We start from the raw sequence: 24,099 nt of genomic DNA on the forward strand, positions 1-24,099 counted from the left end.
AATTTATAATAGATGCATGACTTTTCCTTGTCCTGAGCTTGTGTTGTTCCTGAAGTGAGAGTAAATAGACTCAACTCGACTCATTGGTGACCACCCCAACTGTATCTAGGCTACTGGATGGCGCATTTATTAATTATTTCACTAAATTTTTACAACAATATACACATTTTACTTTAATGTGTCATATAAAACATTTAAAGCAGCCCTTTAATTTCATTTTTTAAACATAGTTTTAAACATAGTTTAAAAAATGACTAAAAAAATCTACCTCGTACCTTAAGCCTTTTGAGTAAAAGTATTATAGATTTAATAAAAATCTGCAGGAACCTTTGACTTTTTGCACAAGACTAAAGCTATTAAATTAGAGATGTTTTACAGTGTTTCTGCTACAGTCTTTAAGCGCTGCTTTAAGTTTTACAAACCACCAGATGTCACTGCACTCGCTTGTTTGGCTTCATTAGCTCATCAACAATGATGTGCACATTTTCTTATTCATTTTGACAGAGTGTACAGGTACACACGTTCCTGACACTGTTAGTGTCGTGTCACCCTGCTGACAACACTAACATTTGATATTGATTTCATGTTTTAGAAATATAAACTCAAGGCTTTATGTGAAGTTTACACCGGATGGCAAGTGGTACGCTGTTATCAGGCAAAGGAGCATTAATTTAAAATCCCTGTCAAAGGGAAATGAGCCGGTCCATACCCATGCTGACTGGTCGCTGTGCAAGGATCGTGTGGAGCTCAGATTGAACACCATCAGAAGACAGACTGTGCGTTCTAATTCTCATACTACCATACTATATAGTATGCCAGAAAAAAAAGTATGTCCCAATATTTAGTATGTCAGATGCAGTATGCCAAAAATACCAGGATGTTCTACTACATCTGGTCAGAGTTTGCAGTATGCTAAACCAGCATGCTTTTCTGGCTATTCTGACACACAATCCTCTGCGACATCGACTGAACTGACTGAACATCGACTGAACATCGACTGAACTGCAGAGATGACAGCTGATTGGCAGAAGCCGCAGTGATGGATGACAGCACATTTATGTGACTGATGACCAGTCGAATGCTAATATTGTATTAAATATTGATTTGTTTAAGTCAACAAAATAATCATAGAGATTACCAACGAAAAAAAATAACAAAACAATGATAGAGAAATGCATCTGTAGACTTATTTTAGTTATATAAGATGTTAGAATCCACCACGCATGCAGTTATGAATTAAAAAGGTCAATACTGCAAAATGAACAACAGCAGAGATTGAAGGGTTAACCTCTCTCTGGATTTATCTCCATGGAAACAGATATATTAGTATGTCCCAATTGTGTGCATGCTGCATGCAACAGTACATACTATATAAGTGCAGCCATAGTACCTGCTAACAGTAAGTAAGTATCCAGAGTCATCCAGAACTCACCCACAGACTGCAGAGGACGGCTGAAATGTTTGTCTTCTTTGTCTCGCCTGATCTTACGGCATTTCTGCATTCAAAAAGGGTTTCAAATCGAATTTGAAATGAAGAATAAAGTTGATCTTAAAAGTCAAGTGCCTTCAAAAGTACAGAATAGTTCGAGAATCTCTTTTTAACACTTTTCTTCTGTGTAAAGTTTGAACTTTGTAGTGATTCATTTTCCGATAAGGCACAGTAATATCACTTTGCGCTGTGTCATAAATAATATTAGGTATTACATTTAGGTTTGCAACATTTTCATGGTACAATTACCATCTCAGAAAGTATTGCAGTTTCACGGTATGACGACATTATAAAATTATTGCTATGATTATCAGTCACGATCATAAAAAAAGAAAGAGTTTTTTCGTTGAAGAAAAGCTTAATTATTGCGCAAAGCATGTGAAACCTTTTTTTTTTTTTGGTGGCAGTATATGTAGGAGGTCTCCCTTTTGAAAATAACTAAAATAAAGGTGAAATTGTTTGTCTACTTGGATTTTTTTTCATCACCACAGATAAACAAATGTACATGATATGATAATCATGATATACAATAAAACCAGTATATCTCTGCAACCCTAATTTCTTATTGGTCAGGACATTTTATTTCACTATTGGTCAAATGATTATGTTATTGGGACTTAGAAGACTCTCGTTAAAGTTAAGCACAAATTATGTCACATTTTTAGGCATGATTAAATCATTTGGTGCTTTAAAATTATTTTAAAAATTTAAAATTTAAATTTTTTTTTTAAAATTAGAGAAAAACAAAAAGTAAGAAAACAAACAAACAAGAAAATGACTTAGAAAAAATGCTTTAAAATTATATGAAATAATAATAATAATTTTGCAACATGTTAAATATGTAACTTTGTATTACTATGTAATTACTATGTAATTGTTTATATAGTTTCCCCTTTCATTTAAAAAAATGATTCTGTAAATGTAGTGATTACATTTCTTATGAAGCTGCCCGTTGCCTTTAAAAAAAAAAACAAAAACAAAAAAAAAACAAATTTGCTCACAGTTTAAAGGGTTAAATACTACAGCAGCACAACAAAAGTGATGTCACTTGAGGTTAAAAAGGGTTAACCACCTTTCAATAAGCAAACAATATGTGCAATGGATGAAGCAACAATGATACATTTCTGCTGATACCTATGATGTGTGGATATTATCTTGCATTCTAAAAATAGGACGTAATTTGTAAAAGATTAAGAAAATTACCTAAAAATTACTAACAAAAAGTCAAACAAAAAGATTTTAAAAAAAAAAGAAAATACCTTAGAAAAAATGCTAAAAAATAATTACATAAAATAATAATTTTGCAACATGTTAAATATGTAATTATAATAATTATTCATATAGTTCTTTCCCCTATCTTAAAGAAATATTCTGTAAATCTATTCATTTCTTGCAATTTGCTCACAGTTTAAAGGGTTTAATAGCTGTGAAAAGCTGCTGACAACAGCACAATAAAAGTGGTTTAAAAGGGGTCAACCACCTTTAGACAAGAGATCAGAGCGTGCAGTGGACTGTGTGACTTTGAGCCCTTACAGGTGATCATACACCTGTCAGTGTTGCTGTGGGTGTTAGTATGTGCTAATATTATAACAGTCAGTGACAACTTTCCACCAAAGGCCACTACAGTAATCACCTTTGCGTTGTGATGTGAAATCATGGAGCCCACCGCTCGCAGGTGTTCACCCCCTCAATCGCACTCACCTGGATGTCCCCGTGGAAGAACATCACGTGCCTGTTGCTGCTCTTCTCCTTTGGTTTGGTGTCGGTCTGTCCGTGTGTATCAGGCCGGAGCAGCAGCAGGTCGTTGACTCGGTTCGGGTTGTATCCGGGCACCGCGAACAGCCTCTCGAGCCTCTGTAGCGGGCTGTCAGCGTGTGCATCCCGGCTGGCCGCTGCGTGCAGCCCCGGGGTCTCTGAGGATGTCGTCGCTGCCACAGAGGTCATCGTCCTGGCCACAGATATCAACGTGATGCCCACCGTAACTGCTCGAGCGGCTAGCATTGACTCTAAAATAAGAAAATGATTTGGCGTTTTCTTTCTCAACGCACCGACTCCATGCTGCTACTGCTGCTGTCAGCTAGCTGATTAACCACAGATGTCTGTGCTGTCTACAGCTAACGGCACAACATGCAGCCTGTATGTGGCGACACACAATACACTTACCGCTGCACACTGTGCGATATCCGTCGCCTGTCTCACATTGTAGTAGTTAAAGATTAAACTCACAACATGTTTAATCCTGACAGTAACGGGTGCTTTTTGCCACGAAGAGGCGCTGTTTGTCAACACCACAGCTAAACTACTACAGCAACAAGCCAGTACCACTTCTGCGCATGTCTGTTTTCTGACTCCAGAGATACATTGGAGATAGGGGCGAGATGACTCACTGCTGTCTACTTCCGTTTTTGACTTGCCAGTTAACTACACCCGACTGTTCAGTGAGTCGAGGGCTGAGGTTAAATAAATATGGATTAAATCAAAAGAAAAAGAACAACAGAAAGAACTACATTCTTAAATGATTATGAAATAAAGAAATACCAAATAAAAATATACATACATATAAAAATAAATAAATATTGCCGAGATAAATAAACAAAAAATAAATGCAGGAAACACATATCAGAATATAACATTTTGCACCAAAACAAACAAACAAACAAAAAAAAAATACACAAAAAACTTAAACGAAGAAAAAGCGAAAGAAAACAAAAATTCAAAAAAAAAAAAAAAATCAGATACATTGGGTTTTTTTCATTTATTTCACAAACGATGTATGCATAACATTTTAGTGAAAATATGCATACCACCATTACATCCATTTAACACAATATGCTTATATTCCTTCCTTGCATACATGAAAAATAAGTCATAAAATAACAACAATAATGGCTTAATTAAGGACACAGAGAAAGGCCCATAGCGTACTAAATTAAACACAGTAGTCTCTGTGAAACCGAACCAAACGTGCACAAGAAGAACTAGTTGCATAGTTGCGCCACCGTAAAATTATGAGGTTCTATCTGCGGTCTAAATAGTCTAAAAATTCAAATCACAAACATCATCTGAAGTAATGCTAATACGTTATCACAGAATAAAAATATATGCATAAGTCAGTTTCGACAAAAATGTCAGATTAAACCGTTATTCTTTGGTGACGATTATACAAAATACGTCCCAGGCTACAAGCGAACAGCTTCCTTCACAAAACACAAAGGTTTCCGGATGGTTTAAAACAGGAGCGAACTATCTTGCACTAAACGTTCATCTTTAGCTCCACATGCTAAAGTGTACTTGTGTACAATCGCGTGGATTTAAGCGCGTGGATTGCCAGCAGCTACGTTATATTTAGTCCTATGTTATGTTTACGTACAGAAATTAGTGAATTGCGCATTTTCCCCGTGCTGCACCATCAGACAATGCACTGCGCATGTCAGTGCTGAAAGCGCATTCAATGTAACGCAAGTATGGCATACTTCATGGATCTGTTTTAGATCAATGTTGATAGTTTCCTCCAGCTTGGACTTTGAACATGCTCTGTGACTATCAGCACTGATATGGAGCAACACTACTCGGTTTAGTAATTCCCACAGGCTGCACTGGACAACTTTAAAAACCATTAAACAATTTACATTTTAAACTGTTAGATTCAGTCTAGATCCAAGGAGACTCATTTAATCCAGGTAATCTAAAACATATTTCATAGCTACTACTTTAATATTTCCTGGTGATATTGTCATGTCCACGTGTTATTTTCTGACGCTGCTTTTGTCATGGTAAACTTTGCATACTTCAGAACACATTTTTTTTGTTAGTTTTACTTGCTGATCTTTTAAAAGTCAAAAACAAGTGTTTTGTTACATTACTGTTCCCGTAGGAAAAGGCAGCGCCACAATCTGTCTGTAGATGGCATCATCATTAAAGTTAATTTTTCATTTTATATGAACAGCTGACATTCCACAGTTTATGGCTAATGGTTGCCATGCACTCAATAAACACAAATACTTACTGCCAAAATAACACACTAAAATTGAAAAAGACAACTATAAACACACATGTCTGCAGTGACACATTTAAAGGTGCAGGTGACAGTTATGGGATAATGGTAAATTATAAAACTTTAACAATAGCACAAGCAGAGTGGAGTCAGCATCATGACAGCAATTATAGATACACAGCAATATGTCTCCAAAGTTTGCTAACAGTAAAACAAGTAAGGCTGTAGTAGCAATTTCTGAAGTGACATACTGTATCATCTGTTGTGTCTAAAGCTCAAGGAAGTCATTATCTTGGCTTCCTTTCTGTCCAGATACAGGTATGATTGGAATATTGTATATTATTGACTGTTTTTCAGCTTTTGGTTGATCATTGCCCAGTGCACTTCATATACAGTCCTGTCCTTTCACCAGCAGCCGTGGCAGAAACATGTCCTCAAGTTCCCTGGGCAGGAGACTGGTGGCTTGTCTTCTCAATGTTTCGGAGGCACGCAGGAAAGACCTGGTAGAGACTGTGGCCAAGGCAGCCTTATACAACACTGAAGGCACGTAGGATTTTTATGTTGATTTTTTTGTATTGTTTCATGCCTTAAATTGATCTGTGGATATTCAGTACCAAAAACCTGGGCCGTAATCATCTATCCAATGTATTTTGTTTCATTTTTTAGAAACTTAACAGCTAAACACACAATTTTAGAGCATTTTGAAACAAAAATTTTAGATCAGGGGTTTTTAGATCAGAAGTTTTGATGACTGTGAGTGCCATTTTGGGGAGCCACCAAGGAATTTTAGGGCCAAACAGGAAAGCTGCACACACTATGACTTTGTCGTGAAATATTATGCAATGGCATTGTTGCATTGGAATAACACTGCACATTTTTCCTTATATTTTTATCAATATATTTGTGGGTAAACACTAACAGTGATTTTAGACAGCATCCTGGCATCGTGGAATCAAAACAGGCATGACAGCTGTGATGTTTAACACAACAGCGTCAGCCACTAATGTGACATGCAGCTTAAAGGACACATTGGCAGCACTTTATAAACAATAGCATAAACTGCAAATAAAGATGTCCATAACAGTTCCCCCGAAGTGTAGCTTTTCAGCCTGGATCGCCCCCTGATGTCTGACTGAAGTACAGATCATAAAGCCCGCCCCTCTATGTTAGTGAACAGGACACAGGTCAAACTAAAAAGTTAAAGTACACGCCAAGTAAATTTTTCCAAAAGATGGTTTCTGGCACTGAAGGTAGTTCTCCCTGATGTTTGTTGAAGTGATTGTTTTTATAAGTTCAGTTTTAATGAGAAATTAAGTTCTAAAAAAAGGGGGCTTTCCTACTATGATTGACAGCTGTGACAGCCAATCCAGTGCACTCGCATTCAGTGGAGCTGCTAACGTATGGTCAGACAGGTGTTTTGGCAGGCTCCAACCACAGATGTCACTATTGCGTAGTGGGGGTGCGTTGTCCATCTTTATAAACAGTCTATGGTCAATAACAATCATTTACTGTCTCCACTGTAAGCCAGCTAATCTCGTCCTCTGCTCGGAGGGCAAGGAGCTCCCTCACCGTTTTGTTTTCCCAATTTGTGGCGATTTTTGGCAAATGTTCTTCTTTGAGTGAGCTGCGAACTGCAACTAGCTTCATTGTAAATCTCTTGCAGCTGGTGGCACGCATAACACATCGTCAACATGTCCCACCTGTCCCACCAATGGTCCCTTCTTTTTACATAGACCTTGATTTGGCGCTGTTACTTCCTGTGCTGCCAGCTTAAAGCCGAGACAACTCTGCACCACTACTCCGTAAACATACCTTATATACGGAGCACTGAGGTGGCATAAAGGCGCAATATTCCCACCTCAAACAGGCAGTGTAATGACGCAAACAACTTTCTAAGACATCATTTTTGACTTTGCTTTATACATCAGGTGTTAGACGCAAGGGGACCACAGTGCTGAACATCTTTAATGACCATGACTACAACCGCTCCGTCATCACCATTGTGGCCAGTATCGACTCTATCAGTGAGTATTGAGTATTTTGTTTGTTTGTGGTGAAACATCATGTCTTACATTCATTCTCCTGCTGCTGAGGGAAGGACAGAGTCGGCTACTTGCTGTCGCAGTACTTCTACAGCAAGGATTCACTCTCAGTCCCCTGCTCTCCAATCCCTTAAAAAATCCTTTAATAAGCTTTGTCAGGGATTTAAACACAAAAAAATTCAGGATGAACATTTTTCTGGCAAAGATCACAGTGAGAATTTTATCTTATTGAACGCTTATCCCAAACACAACCCTGTGACAATGCAGCCGAAGCTGTCGAGGTTTACAGCTGTTTGTCCCGCACTCACCCCCAAAGACAAATCAGCTTAGTCTGCCCAAAATCACCAGAATCTTCACATACTGAATTCTCTTCAGACTTGGATCACTACTTGTACTGAAGGAACATGCAAAACCTTTAATAATGATAAAAAGGCAAGTTTAATCTACCACCGTTCACATCAGGACTTTACTTTGACAGTATGTTTAACCCTTTAGAACCTGGATGGTCATCAGCTTTGTCGTGCTGGGATCAGATGCCTCTCACAAGCATTTAAACCTATGGAACCTGAGAAAATTGGTGGGACTTCTTCTGGAAATGTGGAAAAAAAGGCAATGAGCAACTTGACAAGAAATGTCTGGAACATTGCAAAGTAAATATATAAATAAATAAAATAAAAATTGTTAAAAGGTGACAAGAAAATGAATGGAAAATTAGCTGTGGGGAGATTATTAGATATTACAAAAAAGAGAAAAAGATCTCCAGAAATCTGTCTGACACACCTGGAAGAATTAACAATAAAGTTGACTTCGACTTAGAATTTGTTTACAAATATAGATTTAAAATTCTGTCAGAACAAAAACCTGTTTATTTTATTTTATTTTTCACAATTTCTTTAGTTGATTTTCTTGTCTCATTTTTTTTAAACTTCTTTTGTTTTGGTTGCTTATTTTCAGGTATTTTTTAAATTATTTTTTTGCTGCTTTGGGGGCTGTTTCTTGGTATTTTGCTCATTGCTTTCTTTGGTTACATGTTTTTGAAAGAAATTACACTATTTTTTTTTCCATTTGCAAAGGGTTAATATATCGTCTGATATTGTTTTATTCTAGGGGAGGCAGTTCTGTCTGCGTGTGAGAAAGCCTGCAAGCTGATCGACATGCGCGCTCACACTGGGGTCCACCCATGTATGGGATCCGTCGACCTTGTACCCATCTACCCCTTGGGGGAGGAGGTGGGAGTGGAGGACTGTGCTAAAGAGGCTCAGGGTGAGATGCCATTTGTGCATAAATGTGTGTGCGCATGTTTGTTTGTGTGTGTGTGTGTGTGTGTGTGTGTGTGTGTGTGTCCACTTAAATCTATATGTCTCTGGTTGAGTTGTGCCTGTATTGTATTCCTTCATTAGCTTTCAGGGCACAGTCATTCCTTCTGTTTGGTTGTGCCGTGGGCAGTGGTGATGACAACAAACCTTCAAGTTTTTTTTTAAATGTGTGTGTGCCCCTTTGCATAATTTGTCCCCTCTCTCAATTCTGAGGTTTTTGTGGGTCTGTGAATGCAGGTTAAGCTCTCCATGAGTTCTTTTTTCTTCAGCAGCAGTTCGTGACATGCGGGGTGGATAATTGATCTGTCAATCTGTTCAGAGCTGATCAGATCAGATCAGTGGATGAGCGGAGCGGCTGCTGCGACTGAACAGAAACTTTTAGGCTCAGCAGACTATACAGTTTAGGACCTTTGATCAACGTGTTTTTTTCTCAGCACCAGCATCTTCTTTCATTGGTTCCCTATGCGGAGCAGGCGTCTATAGGCAGTGTCCATCACAGATTTGTGCAGAACTTAAATGATATTTTTAAAATTGCGTGATGACTGTGTTTCCATTGAGTGCTGTTATGCAACTTCTCCTCTCCCAATGACATTCCAAAAAGCATGACGATGGATGTTCAAAACATTAGCAGCTTTATTTCTATTGCAGCCACTGCACTAACCGTCATTATTGAAGGCAATGTAGGCATGTTATGGAGCGATAACAGAAAGGCAAGCCCCTTATATGTGGGAGTGGCCACATTAGAGGGATTTCTGGGAGGTGATAGTCCATGATTTCACAGAGGAATTGTGGATTCAAAACACCTGGATGATTCACTCAACTTTTGAAGAGCTATATGATACAGTAACAGCTCTTGTAGCTCCTGCTGCATCATGAGGGATCCAGTTCCTACTGACAAGCACATAGCCATAGCATCATGAGACCTAGAAAAGACAAAAAAAGAGTCTGCATTGCAGTTTTGTGAAATACTTTTTTATTTTAATCACCTGAAATACCACCCGTAAAACCTTTTTTTTTTCAGATAAATGGGAGTTTTCTCGAAATTGATGTGCTTCCATTAGGTGTATTTTATATTCACAATTTCAGTTTGTGCAATTTGAGGGTTAACGGAAACTCGTTATAGGAATGCGTGTAGGGGCTGAGGATGTGACATCTTCAGCTTCCTGTGCTGTTGATTAGTTTGTTTGCCAGCTGACTTAGCAGCCATGTGTCGAGCAGTAGCCCAGCATGTGTGCCTGCATGGCTGGTGTGTGCACTCTGTTTACTAATCTGTGTGGTGTGACTGCAGAATAATAATCGGCAAACTCACTAACAAGCCTTGTACTTATGCACGTGTAATGAGCAGCCCATATTTTTACCTCTGAGCTACACCCCCCCAGGTGTGTTTGGTCTGTCATGCTCTTATTGCTCTCGTGTTTCTGAAACTGTGTACATGTGATGATGCGCGCTCCATTTGCTGGTTTACTAACATGTGTGTGTTGTTGCTGGGGTGCAGCTGTGGCTCGGGGACTCACAGAGCGGGTTCAGGGCACCAGTGCCTTCCTGTTTGGCTGGGCGGACTCCCCCCTTCAGCGCGGGCTGGCACAGAGGAGGAAGGAGATGGGCTGGTTCAAGAAGACGACAGACTTGCAGGCAATCATGCCCGACATGGGGCCGCAGCCACAGAAACGATTTGGTCTCACAGGTGAGCCGGAGCTGGCAGTAAGTGGGAGCTAAAATGAAATGCCAGACATACTTGTGAATGTTTGAGCCTATAAGGAAGGTTAGAATGTCTCTTTGCCAGGATTATACAATGCAGGTGACTTTGTCTGTATTTGCAAAGCTATGTTTGTCACAGCCCCACCACAGGCCACCTCTCTCCTTTTTTGACCGTGAACCCCCTGAAAACTGAACATATTGATTTCTTTCACAGACATGGCAAGAAGGCACTGAGCAACTTAATAAGACATTGTGCAAAAAGTTTTTCTAAACATAGCGTACACACTAAACTGATATTGGCTTAAAACTATCATTAAAGGAAGTTTGCTCTGCCCGTTTGATTATATGCACGTGACGCAGCAGTTTTCTAGCCCAAAGTTATTGTAAATAAACAGTTTATAAAAAATAAAGGCTTTTTGCAACTAGCTGAAAGGGGGCATATCTCCACCTGCCCAGGTGGAGTCGGACATACTTCGTCAATAATTGACTTTGGGTGCGTTCGTAAATCTAATCTGAAGCTCTGCACTAAAATGAGAGAGCTGTTGTACAAAGAAACGGAGTGTTCAAAATGGCACGTAATGGCCCAAAAATTAGCAAGATATTAGTAAAAAATTAAGAAAAATACCTAAAAAAATAAGAAGAGAAAAAAACAACTAAAAAACAACGTTGTTAAAAGTTAATATTCTAAACAAGGGTAGAGTCTCAATGATTTCCACTAGGATCATGAACAGATATAATCCCTCTGTATCTCATATTCAACAGCAGTGGGAAAATAATCAAGGGGCCCCGCTATCAGATGTGGAACGGGGTTTCTTGGGTTAATACATCCTCTATTCAAAAAAGCCTAACCAAAAAAGCCAAACTTGCAAGAATATTCCCCACCATAAGCCCTATACGTGACAGATGTAAACAGACTCCAGCAACTATCTACCATATGTGTTGGTCTTGTTCAATTTTGCCCCCTTCTGGTGATCCTTTTTTGAAACCATCTCCGAGGCTTACAGCTGTAATATTATGCCTTCCCCTACGATAGCTATTTTTGGCACCCTCTCAACTCCAGATAATTCTAATATCCCTGCTCACTTACAGAAGGTCAGTGCCTTTTCCTGCCTGTTAGCTAGACGCTCAATTCTATTTAAATGGAAGGATATGACCCCCCCCATCACATGGCCAATGGATCAAAGATTTGATGCTGAACATCGAGCTGGAACAAATAAGATGTACCCTCAATGGCTCTAGAGATTTTACAAAACCTGGGACCCGTTGATAAACTATGTGAATAATCTACCTGACCTGACCTTTGACCTCTGACCTCTGACCTCATACCTCAATAAGTGGTCTGTCCTGTATGTGCTAAAATGCACTACTATGCACACGTCTTGTTTTATTTTCTGTTTTGTGTTGTAACTTGTTTCTTTTTCATTTTCCTTTTTTCTTTTCATGTTTCTTGATTTCTGTTAATATTCGTACACAGAGATAGCATTTTATGTTAATGTATTGTCTGATAAATTGAGAAATCTCTATAAGTGAAGTTTTAAAAAAAACAAACAAACAAGCAAGCAAAACAAAACATAAATAAACAAGAAAATGGCCTCCAGAGAATGCAAAAAAAAAAAAATCATTTTTTTTTGTTCTGTAACATCATTTAAACATATAATTAAGAGAATTAAATATAGTTTTCTGGACATTTTTTCTTGTTTTTTTTGCTAATATCTTATAATCCCTTGGAGCTCATATTCAGATAATTTCCTTTTTTTATTATTATTATTTTTTTGTTGCAGTTCTTGTCAAGTTGCTCATTATGTTTTATTCTTGTGTTTCTGAAAGAAATCAAACCAATTTCCAAAGGTTTAAATGCTAGTTAAAGGCATCTAAATGCAGCACTAGAAAACTGATCGCGATCCAGGCGTTAAAGGGTTAAAGAACAGTGTCAATAATCACACATTCACTCCGTTTGGTGCCCTGCTGCTCTGTGTAACCAGACGGAGTACCCAGAATAATCTCTGCCACACTGGGTGTGTTGCTCTGGACAACCGAACGGTACGCTCTAACAGGGCTTCGTATTACGAACACGCCAGTTTGTTCCAGAACGTGCTCGGCACTCAGAGCGAGCGTTTGTGAACGCGCCCAGAGCTTTCAGGAGGTGTTCTTTAGGTCTGATTTGGCTGATGTCCTGCAGGTGTCGGGGCCAGTCCATACGTCATGAATTGCAACGTCACCATCGACACTCAGGACATTGCCATGGGACGCAGCATCGCCACAGCCATCAGGGAGTCGACCCCTGGGGGCCTGCCTGGGGTGCAGGTGCTGGCCCTGCCACATGAGGGCGCTGTGGAGATCGCCTGTAATGTGGAGAGTGTGAAGGGGACCCTACCTGGTCACGTGTCTGCAGGGGAACCATGGCCGTGTTTCAGCATCGACGACCAGCTGTACTGCCACGCTCCGGCTTCACTCATCACAGCGAGGGTGGCGGAGCTGGCGGGGGGGCAGGGGGTCGGCATGAAGGGGACGGCACTAGTGGGGTTTACCCCCCGTGAGTGCAGGAGCCTGGCAGAGTTAGCACTGTCCCAAGAGATTGCTGAGTTCTGGAAAGAGCAGGACAGGATTCGTATGTGAAAATAAATTCATGCCAAAACCAGTGAAACCTCATATAAAGAACCTCATCTTTGTTTGATGTAACTTCATGAGAATCGACTGTTCATCAGTCATCTTCTGTTACCACTGCTTTCCTTGTCAAGCTTTCCATCTCAGATTTACCCCTAAAAATGTAGACATTTTTGAGTCAATAGGTCTTTGATTTCACATAGAAGAAAGAAAAAGTGGGTTTCTCATTTTTAGGTAACTGTGGCTAGCTGATTTTATCAGCTATAGTTAGCTAGTTAGCTAATCAGCTCACACTAACTGCTAGAGAAAACATGACATCAGTGACATTTTTCAAAACAACTTCACACGTAAGGGCTTCAGGACACTTGGATTACTTCAGACAAGCAGTATGGAGATAGTTTTTATTTTTAACATTTGAATTTATTTGGGAGATGAGTGCAACACTTTTCCCAGGTTTTTTAGACTATAAAACTTTAACCCAACACCCAACTTTTTGGGTGAATTTTCCCTTTAAGCTTGTGTTAACCACATATCTCATTTCAGGCATCTAACCAAAAACTTTGGGATGAGTAGTTTCTAGTAATGTTAAATGACAATGAATCGCATGATTTTGGATATTTCAAAGTAAATGTTTTTTAAACCTACTTGCTGATTTGAAGGTTGTGATGTTATTTTAAATACAAAATACTTTAAAGTTAAATGTTCCTGTCCTAAGCAAAGCCAAAAAAATACTCACTCCCCAGAATTTAAAAAGATATTTGAAGTGCCTCCCCCATTTTGCACCACCCCATCACCTGTCATATACAGTATAATGAACAGTCCCTAACTACATTTAAAAATAAATAAAAATAAATGAGTAATTTGTCAATTAAATGTTTTAATCCTGTATTGTTCATAAAGGGGACATGAAGTTAAACTGGGGTGATATATGCTCTCTTACACTCCCGTCTGCTTAGTGCCTATCTAATCTGACACTCATTGTGAAAGAGATTTTTTAAATTTTATTTCTGAAATTCTTCCCCACCTATCAGCCAAGAAAAAAAAAACATAAATCTGAGCATATCATCCTCTGGGGTGGAATTTGAATTTTTACCCTGTGTGTGTCATTTCCTGTTTAGAGCAAATGGGACACATGTGTTTACTGATGAGTCTCTGTTGATGAGTCTTTTCCCATCATTTTCCACCATCAGCCTTACCATGCAAGACTCTGTGGGAGTCACCATCTGTGTATGAAACGGCTATTTTTATCACAAGTCATGGACCGAGTCTTCTAGAAACATCCAGCGCTTTGGCAGCATTTCCATGAACGTGTTTAACTTACCAACTCGGGCAACCCAGTTTGAAAAGGTATATATATATAATCTTTTACAGCAGTCTACCATGAAGCATCTTGTGAAATCTATACACAGTGTAAGCTTGTGATGCACATGATTTACCCTAACCCTATAATAACACAGAGGCGAATCAGGCCAGAGGACGTCAGGAATTAACTGGGGCGAGATGAATCCACTCATTTCTTACATAAGGCCAGTATAATGCATTGAATAGCAGCACATTCATGGCATAAGGAGGTATAGATTATAGTGGTATAGGTATAGTTATTAGGTAACTATAATATGGGCTATATCCCTTTAAATTCTTCACTAAGAAAAAAGCACTGGGAAAAAAATCTTTGCATTTTTTTCTGTTTTGAAGGCAATAATAACAAAAATCAAAATTTAGCCCCCATTGTTTTTTTTAAATATTGTCATTATTATTGTCAAATAATAACAAAAAACAAAATTTCAAATCATGTACTGTTATAATGCTTGTAAATATGTTAGCATATCAACATAAATCAATTTGTTAACATGGAATTAGTAATCAGTGCTTGTATTATTTCCATATATTTTTACACTACAGTACACTGTTAAAATACACTTTTTGTTTTAAACGAAAAAAGTTAGCATCTAGGCTGCCTTAAATTAAAATAATAAAAAGGGACTTAATCTAAGAAGAAAAGCTGAGGTCATTTTGTAATGACTCACAACTTGTCTCCTCAAATTCAGTCAATTTAATAATTTAAGTCAGCCAATATCACACTTATTTAAGTTAAAATAAATAGTTTACTTTTAGTGTACTTTGAAAACATCTCAGAAATGATTAAAAAAATCATATATGCTTTCATCAAATATATAAAGGAATCACATTTAATATATAGTATTAACAAAAGTGAATATTCATCCTTTTTTTTGTTTCATATAAATTGTGAAGCATCACACCACACATTGCATTCATTTATTTGGTTTAAATTGGTTTAGCTAGTAAAAAAATAAATACATAAGAAATTATTTCACCGTATTTGTAATGTATCATCTAACAACAATGAATGATAAGAAGTTTTTTATTTTCTATAAAATAATCAAATTTAACTTCATTATTTTAGCTAGAAGCCAAAACGACCAGTCAGAGCTTGTCTTAAAAAATAATTTGAATCTTAGTAGACTTATATTGTTTGTATAAAGTTACAAAGTTACATAAATCTGTTCATTGAGACCTCTGAAACTAAAACATGTTAAATAAACACGGCTACCTTTCTTGTTATTAACCTCCTGTAGGAGGCTAACTGAAAAGGAAGACTGTTTAACCCATTGAACCCTGAAAATTGATGGCATTCCTTTAAAAACATAAGAAAAGAAGGTAAAGAGCAGTTTGGTAGAAAATGTTTCACAAATTGCAAGAAATTAGCAGATTTAGAATTTTTTTTTCATTCTAAACTAGGGATAAACTATATTTTTAATGATCATGATTACATAATTAATTTATAATTTTTAAGCACTTTTTTCAAGTCATTCCCTTGGTTGTCCATTTTAAACAATTTATTTTGTTTCAAATTTTCAGGTCTTATTCTTTTTTGATTTTTGGGTTATTTCTTTTTTCATTGCACATTGCCTTTTGTTTTTTAATGAAATCAAGCTCATTTGTTTAGCTTTCAAGGGGTTAAAAACACCGCCAGTGGATTTTTTTTTTAGCATGACATAACTAAACCAAATTATAGAGATAGCTCAATCAGGTCGAGCTCAACACATTTTTCATTAAGATATAATGTGCTCTTATCAAAGCAGGATGTTAAATAGATATGGCTGCTGCACAAAGGCAGGGTCAGAAAAGCTGAAAAATGCATTATAAGATGATTTTAAACCATATGTACAGGACATTAGTGATATCAGAGCCAATAACCGCCTAATCTACATACAGAGAGTGGGAGTTAATCTGTTAAGCTTCACGCACAAACCGAGGTGGTATGAGGCACAAAAACCTTCCAGCTTCTGAATTCACCCTCCTCTCATTATGTTGTGTAATTTTTTCGTTTTTCTGCATTCGTAGTTACGTAAAGTCGCCCTTTGAGGCAGAGGCTGTGCAATTTTTATCAATGTGTGCGCGCCTCTTTGGATAAGCTCTCTGACTGCGTGAACATTCACCTCTTTGTGTGTCATCCAGCTGAGGCTCTTAGTCACACAAGCAATGCAGCCATGCAGCTTCATTTCATGCGTACATACACAACTCCCTCCTTCCCTTTCACACACGCACACACACATCCTCTCTGCTGTCTTCCTCTCTCTTCTGCATCTAGACACACATGCATTCACTCTATGGATGGCGCGCGCACACACACACACACACACACACACACACACACACACACACACACACACACACACACACACACAGCCTGCCAGGCTTGGGAGCATCAAGGCCTAATCTAGGTCACAGCATAAGCCCAGAGGTATCCTGGTCTCCACAAACACAGACACACACTCTTGTCTGCACGCATGTTTTTAAATTTGCAAGCGGAATCGCGTCTTGGGTATAAAATCCATTTCGGCTTGACTCATTTTCTAAGCTAACAGTGGAAGACGTTTGATTTTCAGTTTGACAAGACACACCTCTTCCCAGGAAGAAAAAGAAGACTATAAATAAATCCAGTGAATTTCATATTTCCCAAAAATCCCCTCCACATCCTCAATTCCTTCCTCCCAAACAGCCTCGTTGGTTCTGTGACTAATGGCTCTTATTGATGTCACAAGGCCATCATTTCCTTCATTAAGTGCAGTTTCTGCAGCCGAGTTATTATCCATTTAACCCTTTAAAACTTGGATTGACATCAGTTTTCTTGTGCTGTCTTCAGACGTCAACATTTATAACAATGAAATCTGAGCAAATTGGTTTATTTTTTTAAAATAGGCAATCAATAACCAATAATCAATAAGAATATCAATCAATAACCAATAATCAATAAGAATATCAATCAATAACCAATAATCAATTAGAATATTGTCTTGCAAATTGCAAGACAATATTCAAAGATGACAAGAAAATAACCTGACAATTAGCTTAAAGACCAGGGAGAATTATTAGAAAATTGTTGTAAAAAATGAAACAAAACAAAAACCTAGGGCACAATTTCCTAAAAATCATATGAATAATTATGAGAATTATATGTTTGAAATTAGATTGAAGAAAAAAAGTAAAATTTATTTTATTTTTTCTTTTTACTTTTTTTTTTTTTTTAGTTTTCTATTTTTGTTTTTTATGTTTCTTTTTTGAGCTAATTTTCACTTTTTTATAATGTAACTTCTTACTGATATCTTGTTAATATTTGGGTCATTTCATGCTTTGTAAGCTTCTTTCCATGTTTTGAAAGAAATCAAGCCAATTTGCTCAGATTCAGAGAGTTAAGAAAGCCTTTCACTGAAAACCTAAATCGGTTTTGTGTGTGTGTTTGTGTGTTTGCAATCTGCTTCCATGCAAACATGGGTGATCCTACACGCTGCTGCAGTGTGTGTGCATCCATGCTGCAGAGGCACCATAGGATCCCTTTGATATGACTTCGCCTGACAGCGTACCATCCGAGATGCGCCCGTGTGTCACAGCACAGAAATAGAGGAGCTTATTTCTTTACATCAGTCTGCAGCCTTCTATAAATATTCCAAAGCTCTCTGTTCTCTTCCTTTTTTTCTTTTCTGCTGCTTTCTCTGTTCTCCCTCCCCCCTCCCTTTTCTCCCCCCTCTCTCTGTTTATCCATTTTTTTTCTACACACTCTCTGCCTCCCACATCTTCTCTTTCCCCATGCTTCAGTCATATAATGGGGAGAAATGTGTCTCATCTGTCTAGAAAGAGGCAAGCAGGAATAAAAACATTCATGCTGCGCATCATTTCTGAGGTTTGCCCCCCCCCCCCCCCCCGTGACAGTCCTGCAGGGCTATTTAGTAAGCTGACAGTGATTTCATCATATAGAAATCACCTCCTCCTTCCCTTCCTTACTTTTCTACCCCACACATTCCCTCCAATCAAGTGCAGCATGACGGTTAATCACTGCCATTAATCCTATCTCTGAATGCTCAGATGATTCAAAAATAGGAACATTTACAAGGAAAAGAGGCCAAGCTGATTTCATCTGCCAGTTAGACGCCGCTGTGCCCAAAATGTGAGCGCACAGTGCCGTGCTCCCTAACCTATCAGTGTGGGAAGTACGCGTGCCACCTATGAAGTCAGCAGTCCCCCAACCCCCACCCTGAACACATGTTCAACATCCTCTGGGCACAGGCTGAGCAGAGCACTGAGACACAGCTGAGAATTAGAGAGAGAGAGAGAGAGCAGTGAAGTGGAAATATGGGAGAGCATCAGACAGAAATAGAGCGATAAAGCAGTGAATTAGGCAGAGGCAGAGAGAGGAGGAGGAGAAACAGTCTTTCAGTGAGGCAGTATGCTTCGTGCGGACAAGGTTATTTTCTCGTAGCAGAAAAGCTCTTGTCGTGTGTGTGGATGTGCATGGATTTACTTCCGCCTGAGTCCCAGCGGAATTCATCGCATCTGGATCCAAAACAACTGCAGACGGAGGATGCGACTGAGGCTGGATGCTAGGATCCATGTGGGCCTGTGACGTGTGCGCTCCCCTCTGTGGCTACCTTCTTCCCCCATAAGGATGGCTCCGGCGGCACTGACCCAGATTGTGGAGTCCTGGCTCTTGGCTGTCCACTGCTCCTCCGGTGGTCTGTGATTGTGATGCGCACGAGGAATGCTCTACACCTCGGCAGACACCGCTCAGCCCGCTGCCTCTGCTGACATCTGTCTCCGTGGATACACACAGCCGCTGGTAGGGTAAGGATGCACCGCTCTTACTCGCACGCACAAATGTCAGGCTGATTTTGTGTGCGCACGTGCCTGTGTGTTGTGTGAACACATTACATTACAATCGCTGCGACTGTGCAGATCCAATTTCTCACATGCGTGCCTGCTTCCTCTTGAACACATGAATGGAGAAAAATATTGCTTTTTACATGCTTCAAACAGTAGCACAGGATGGCTGTGATGCTGAACCGATGCCATATTGTATGCATGCACTATGCAGAATAGCTCCATGTATAATGTATGACCAAGGAGATATCATGGTGAGCAACAAGTAACTGCGCTTCCCTCAAAGTAGCGAGGAAAGTAGGCTAGGATGGCACAGACAGAGAAGACCTGAATAAAATATTCATTGAAGTCCTTTTTGTTTCTGAAAGCATTTGGCTTCATTCTGCTCAAAGGGAAACATGGACATGAGGAGAAATAGCTCTTTTACACTGGGAAGATAATGCAGTTTCATTCAGCTGGATCCCATCCAACCCACGCTAATAAAGATAAATTCAACCCGGTCACTTCCTCCTCTGTGCGGTCATTTCAGGTCAGCTTACATCAGTTATTATCATTGAGTCCAGCATCCTTTACGAAGTTAGTGGGCCTGTTTACACCTGGTATTAACACAACATTCAGTTATCTGAACTCAGGCAGACAGCCGAGACACATCATCTTTCACACTTTGGTCTGTCAGGTGTCTCTAGCTAACCACTTGTATTCAGATTTTATTATTGATTTTGTGCACTTTGTTATTACGTCCACCCTTTTGCTAACATGCTTGCTAGTGAAGACTGTTCTCATTCCGAACATTCTGACAGTGCTTTTGGTGTAAGATCGCAAAGCCAAATGTCACCTTTACTGTCCACATGAAATGCTGCTGGACGGCATCACGTGAGAATGCGGCCGGACAGAACTCATCGTGTACGCATAAAACGCGTCAGGTTGAAATGCTGCCAATAACAATGTAATATTAAGAGCTCGAGGGCGCCTATAGGGCAGGTGGGAGGGGTGGAGGATAGGTCAGCAAAACCTGAACTGTCATGTGTTTGTTTCCCGTCTTAATGTGATGGGTTTTTTTTCTCTACCTTACCATGTGCCTCCTTGCCATAATCCAAATCATCCATGGCAGCGTTTGTTGACATCCCGGTTGCCATGTACAGTTGTTGCCTAAACATAACCACCATGTGCTTGTGTTGACATCACAGTAGCAGCATCACAGAACATAAAAAGCAGATGCAGAAGAATACCTAGAGCGTCATATGTAGATGCAGAAGACTACTGCAAAGTGGCAGTATGTGATGAGTTGCTATGAGAATGTGTTGGTTAGTTCATGAGGCGCAGGCGAAGCTCTCCATGAGTTCTTTTTTTCCCCAATTTGTCACTTGTGAGGTGGATAATTGACTTGTCGACACATTCATAACTGATCTGATTTCAGTGATGGATGAGAGGAGCAGCTGTTTATGAATGAATGCAAAATATTAGACCAATCAGAAAAAAACAGTCAAGTTTCACAATGTCCCTGATGTTCTGCTGCTCCCTTTATGCCCAGAGTAGGCTCTGCGCTCTGAGAGTGTGGTGCACTAAATAACCACACAATATAATTTTTAACATAAGCTAATCTAATAAACAATCTAGCTCCAAAAGTAGAAAATCTATTTCTGTCAGTGGGTGTTTTAATTATAGTGACCCACCACAAATAAATGAATGTGTTAAAAACTCTGCAGTTATGTTGGAACAGCTGGAGATATCTCCGTCAGCAGAATTTAAACAACTCCTTCCATAGGGCAAGGACGCATGAGGGTTTACAATACAAAAGATTTGTGGTTAAATGCGTCCAGGACCACCTCCGCAAATAGTTTGAGTGACAGAATCACAATGGGTCTTGGTGGTCATTTACACTTTTTTTTAGCACTGTCCACGTGTGACATGGTCACCCACTACACATGTTAATAACAAGCTCATGGTACATCACAGATCAGCATGTCTTCTACCACATGAAAAAGTAGTGGCTGTCATTAGATCAGGATCAGACAGTCTGATCAGAGGTCAAAAGGGTAGCAAAGAGCAAAACTATCATAATGAAAGATGTCGACTTAAGTCCTCAAACTTGAAATTCCATATTTCCCATGTTTTCCCTTGAATGCTGATTAAGTAGCCTGAGAAAGACACTTTATATTCCAGTGGATTTATTTAACTGAATGTAAATCTGCTGAAGTTAGGTTTGTTTTTTTAATATATTTTGGTAAGTGACAATTTCACACCCAAGGCCTGGTAAGGCTAGAAAAAAACAAGTCAATGTGATGTGTTTTCCAACAACATTGAAAGTATTTATAGTTGTTCCAAACTGCCATATTTAAAGAAGTGAAAAGCAGGCGGTCATAAAATGGGGGAGTCTTACTAAATCCTACACACTGGACTTTTAGTTTTCTCCAATTTGTCCTTTTTAGTCAGGTCATTCAATATACTTTTTATCAGTTTTTAGTGATTGACCCATACAGACTTGGTGTTCTTCTAAACTGCATTTAGAGGACGTTCTTTATTTATCTGTCTCAGAGAAATTAATTGGTTTTTAACACCTTAGATACTCCCATCTGATGAAAATGACATATGCCTACATGTATCTGCATGTCAAGTGACTGAACACTGTGGTCCAAATATCCCAATTGGTGTAAGGCCCAAATACCATGCAACATCAATAGTCTGAGCACATAATGCTTGCCATTTTGTGATGATACCAACAATGACATGTATGGGGACTGACTTACAACTTGTGTAGGTTTAGTGCTAATGACAGCAGTACAAACAGCACTGGCTGTAGTGGACACTGTTGTGACAGACTGGTTATCGCGCTGCTGAAGCTCAACAGAAAACTCCAGCAGAGAGAGGTAACAGGAGAAATGGCTCAACAGAGAGCTGAGAAAATGTGACAGCTGCGAATTGCAGTGAACAAAGAAAAGTGGACCCTGTCCCTCATGGCAAAAAAACTAACAAACAGGATCTGACCTGTCACATTATTGAAATTACTCCACTTTCATGAGTCAGTTTAAAAATAAGGGTTTTTTAATTCTCATTATCCTGCCTGTGTTACCACTGAGAGAGCTACATTGCTCCACCCAACCTCACTTTCTCCCTAACATATTATGATACCATGAGTAAGTTGCCTCATTCAAGAAGAGACGACATCTCACATTATTGTAGCAATAGAGCTGACCTGACCTCGTTGTAGAAAAGGTCTTTAAACAGGAGTGGATGTACAGTAGCTCAGGGCAAGGGGATAACCATTGTCTGTTGCTGCATCTATTCCATGTTTGGTGCATTGAAGCAGATACTCTAATGCATTCGATTGGGAGGCTGGATGATGGCATTGTGCAGCCGCATAAAAGGGGTCAGAAGTAGCCTAAAGGTTAAAGAAAGGCTTGCGCAGGGAGGGCTGTTGCTTGAATCTCCGTACTGGTTAGAATAACATGGGTAAGTGGTGGGTAATGTGCTGTTCCAGCACCCATTGTAGAGAAGCCCTTTGACCTGCAGTAATCAATAGTTTTGAAAAGAGCATAGAATCAACTCTAGGCTATATAGTATAATATCAAAGCGGTCAATTGTAGTTCCTAGGAATATTCCATGATGCTCTGGAGACTATAATGTTTTGCCTCTTTTAGCCCATTGCTTTGGTGAAAAGATATGCAATTTAAGCTATGGTCTAAGCCCCTCTTATCAGTCTCCCTTGGTAACCATTTGAACACAAAAGCTCAGACAAAACCACTACCTGCCACTACCAAATGGCAGACAAACTTTGCAACTAAAAAGATGAGCATTTTTAAAGGTGGTATAACATTCAGAGTCTGCAAGGCTGAGCTGAAATGGTGCCAATGGCGGCAATACACTGACAACGGCAACAGTGCTTCAGGGATAATAATGTTAAGCTTGGGGGGAAGGGTAGGTGGCCGTTGCGCTTCTGTAACAATGCTGTCCTGTCATTGTCAGTCAGGATCACATTATTAGCAGTAACTGCAATGTAAACACAGTGCAAAGTGATTGAGATTAGAAAGCCAGTAAAACATGAATAGAGGGACTCACATGCTCTAACATGCCATGCAGTCAGTGTAGCTAACACAACAAAAAACAGAGCAGCTCAGATCACAACACACAAAGAGAAGTGTTAGTATGATAGTGATTTGTTTGTTATTAGCAGTAACTGCCATGTGAGCACAGTGCAGAGTGGTTGCGATTAGCTAGCCAGTGGAACATGAATGGAGGGACGCACAAGCTCTAACGTGCCATGCAGCCTGCCCAGCCACCACAACAAAAAACAGAGAGGCTCAGATTACTACATACACAGAGAGGTGCTCTCTGCTCAGCATTACTCTACTATACATACTTTAAAAATTAGGATAGTTTGCTGCAATACCTATGTTCTGAATGATTTAAGATGAGCATTTTTTTAAAGTTGGTGGAGAACAAACCAGAGCTAAAAGGACCACTTTAGTGCTTACATTTGTCAGGTAGCCAGAAACACTATTCTACCCTTGCACCAAGTGTGTTTGACTTGTAAATAGTGAATTATTTGCTAGTAAGACAATGGATTGTTTGCTAGCCATGATAACCTCATTAGCAGACGATGTATTTCGGCTGTGTCTGCTTGTTTTAATGTTGTTTTTTTTCTGCTCCTAAAAATACAGTTAATAAACCCAGTGTTTGTTTAGCTTGGTTTTTTTTTGGTTTTTTTTGTTTGTTTTTTAAATCATTGGCCTATAAATTATGCTATCATGTGTTGAAGCACTGAAACAGAACATTTTATTT

General features: G+C 39.2%; 3 protein-coding genes across 8 annotated transcripts in view; 2 read left to right on the top strand and 1 right to left on the bottom strand.

Annotated features, from left to right (window-relative positions):
• The window catches only part of c10h2orf69 (chromosome 10 C2orf69 homolog), a 37,496-nt gene extending 33,723 nt beyond the window's left edge, over positions 1-3,773 (bottom strand). The window contains exons 1-2 of one of the 3 annotated variants that reach the window (XM_042494870.1): positions 3,653-3,773; positions 3,191-3,437 (exon numbers count right to left, since the gene is read on the bottom strand). In XM_042494870.1, the coding sequence (XP_042350804.1) occupies positions 3,191-3,433 (243 nt within the window). In that variant the 5' untranslated portion in view covers positions 3,434-3,437; positions 3,653-3,773. Of the gene's footprint in view, positions 1-3,190; positions 3,496-3,652 lie in introns of all 3 variants that reach the window. The other 2 variants (XM_042494868.1, XM_042494869.1) reach the window with 2 other exon arrangements.
• A 1,026-nt stretch (positions 3,774-4,799) lies between these two features.
• Positions 4,800-13,869, top strand: ftcdnl1 (formiminotransferase cyclodeaminase N-terminal like 1). Of its 2 annotated transcripts, none has more exons than XM_042494946.1 (6): positions 4,800-5,169; positions 5,896-6,026; positions 7,412-7,507; positions 8,633-8,788; positions 10,337-10,525; positions 12,719-13,869. In XM_042494946.1, the coding sequence occupies exons 2-6, from the start codon at positions 5,912-5,914 to the stop codon at positions 13,153-13,155; spliced, it is 993 nt and encodes a 330-aa protein (XP_042350880.1). In that variant the 5' UTR covers positions 4,800-5,169; positions 5,896-5,911; the 3' UTR covers positions 13,156-13,869. The 2 variants fall into 2 exon arrangements, with proteins under 2 accessions (XP_042350880.1, XP_042350881.1); XM_042494947.1 differs by having other exon boundaries at positions 5,899-6,026.
• A 5,030-nt stretch (positions 13,870-18,899) lies between these two features.
• The window catches only part of LOC121949025 (nck-associated protein 5-like), an 88,375-nt gene continuing 83,175 nt past the window's right edge, over positions 18,900-24,099 (top strand). For 2 of the 3 annotated variants that reach the window (XM_042494610.1, XM_042494612.1), the window contains exon 1: positions 18,900-19,284. The gene's annotated coding sequence lies outside the window, so the exon portion shown is untranslated. The remainder of the gene's footprint in view (positions 19,285-24,099) is intronic. The other variant, XM_042494611.1, reaches the window with a different exon arrangement.

This window comes from Plectropomus leopardus, chromosome 10 (assembly GCF_008729295.1).
Source record: "Plectropomus leopardus isolate mb chromosome 10, YSFRI_Pleo_2.0, whole genome shotgun sequence".
NCBI classification, from domain to species: domain Eukaryota; kingdom Metazoa; phylum Chordata; class Actinopteri; order Perciformes; family Serranidae; genus Plectropomus; species Plectropomus leopardus.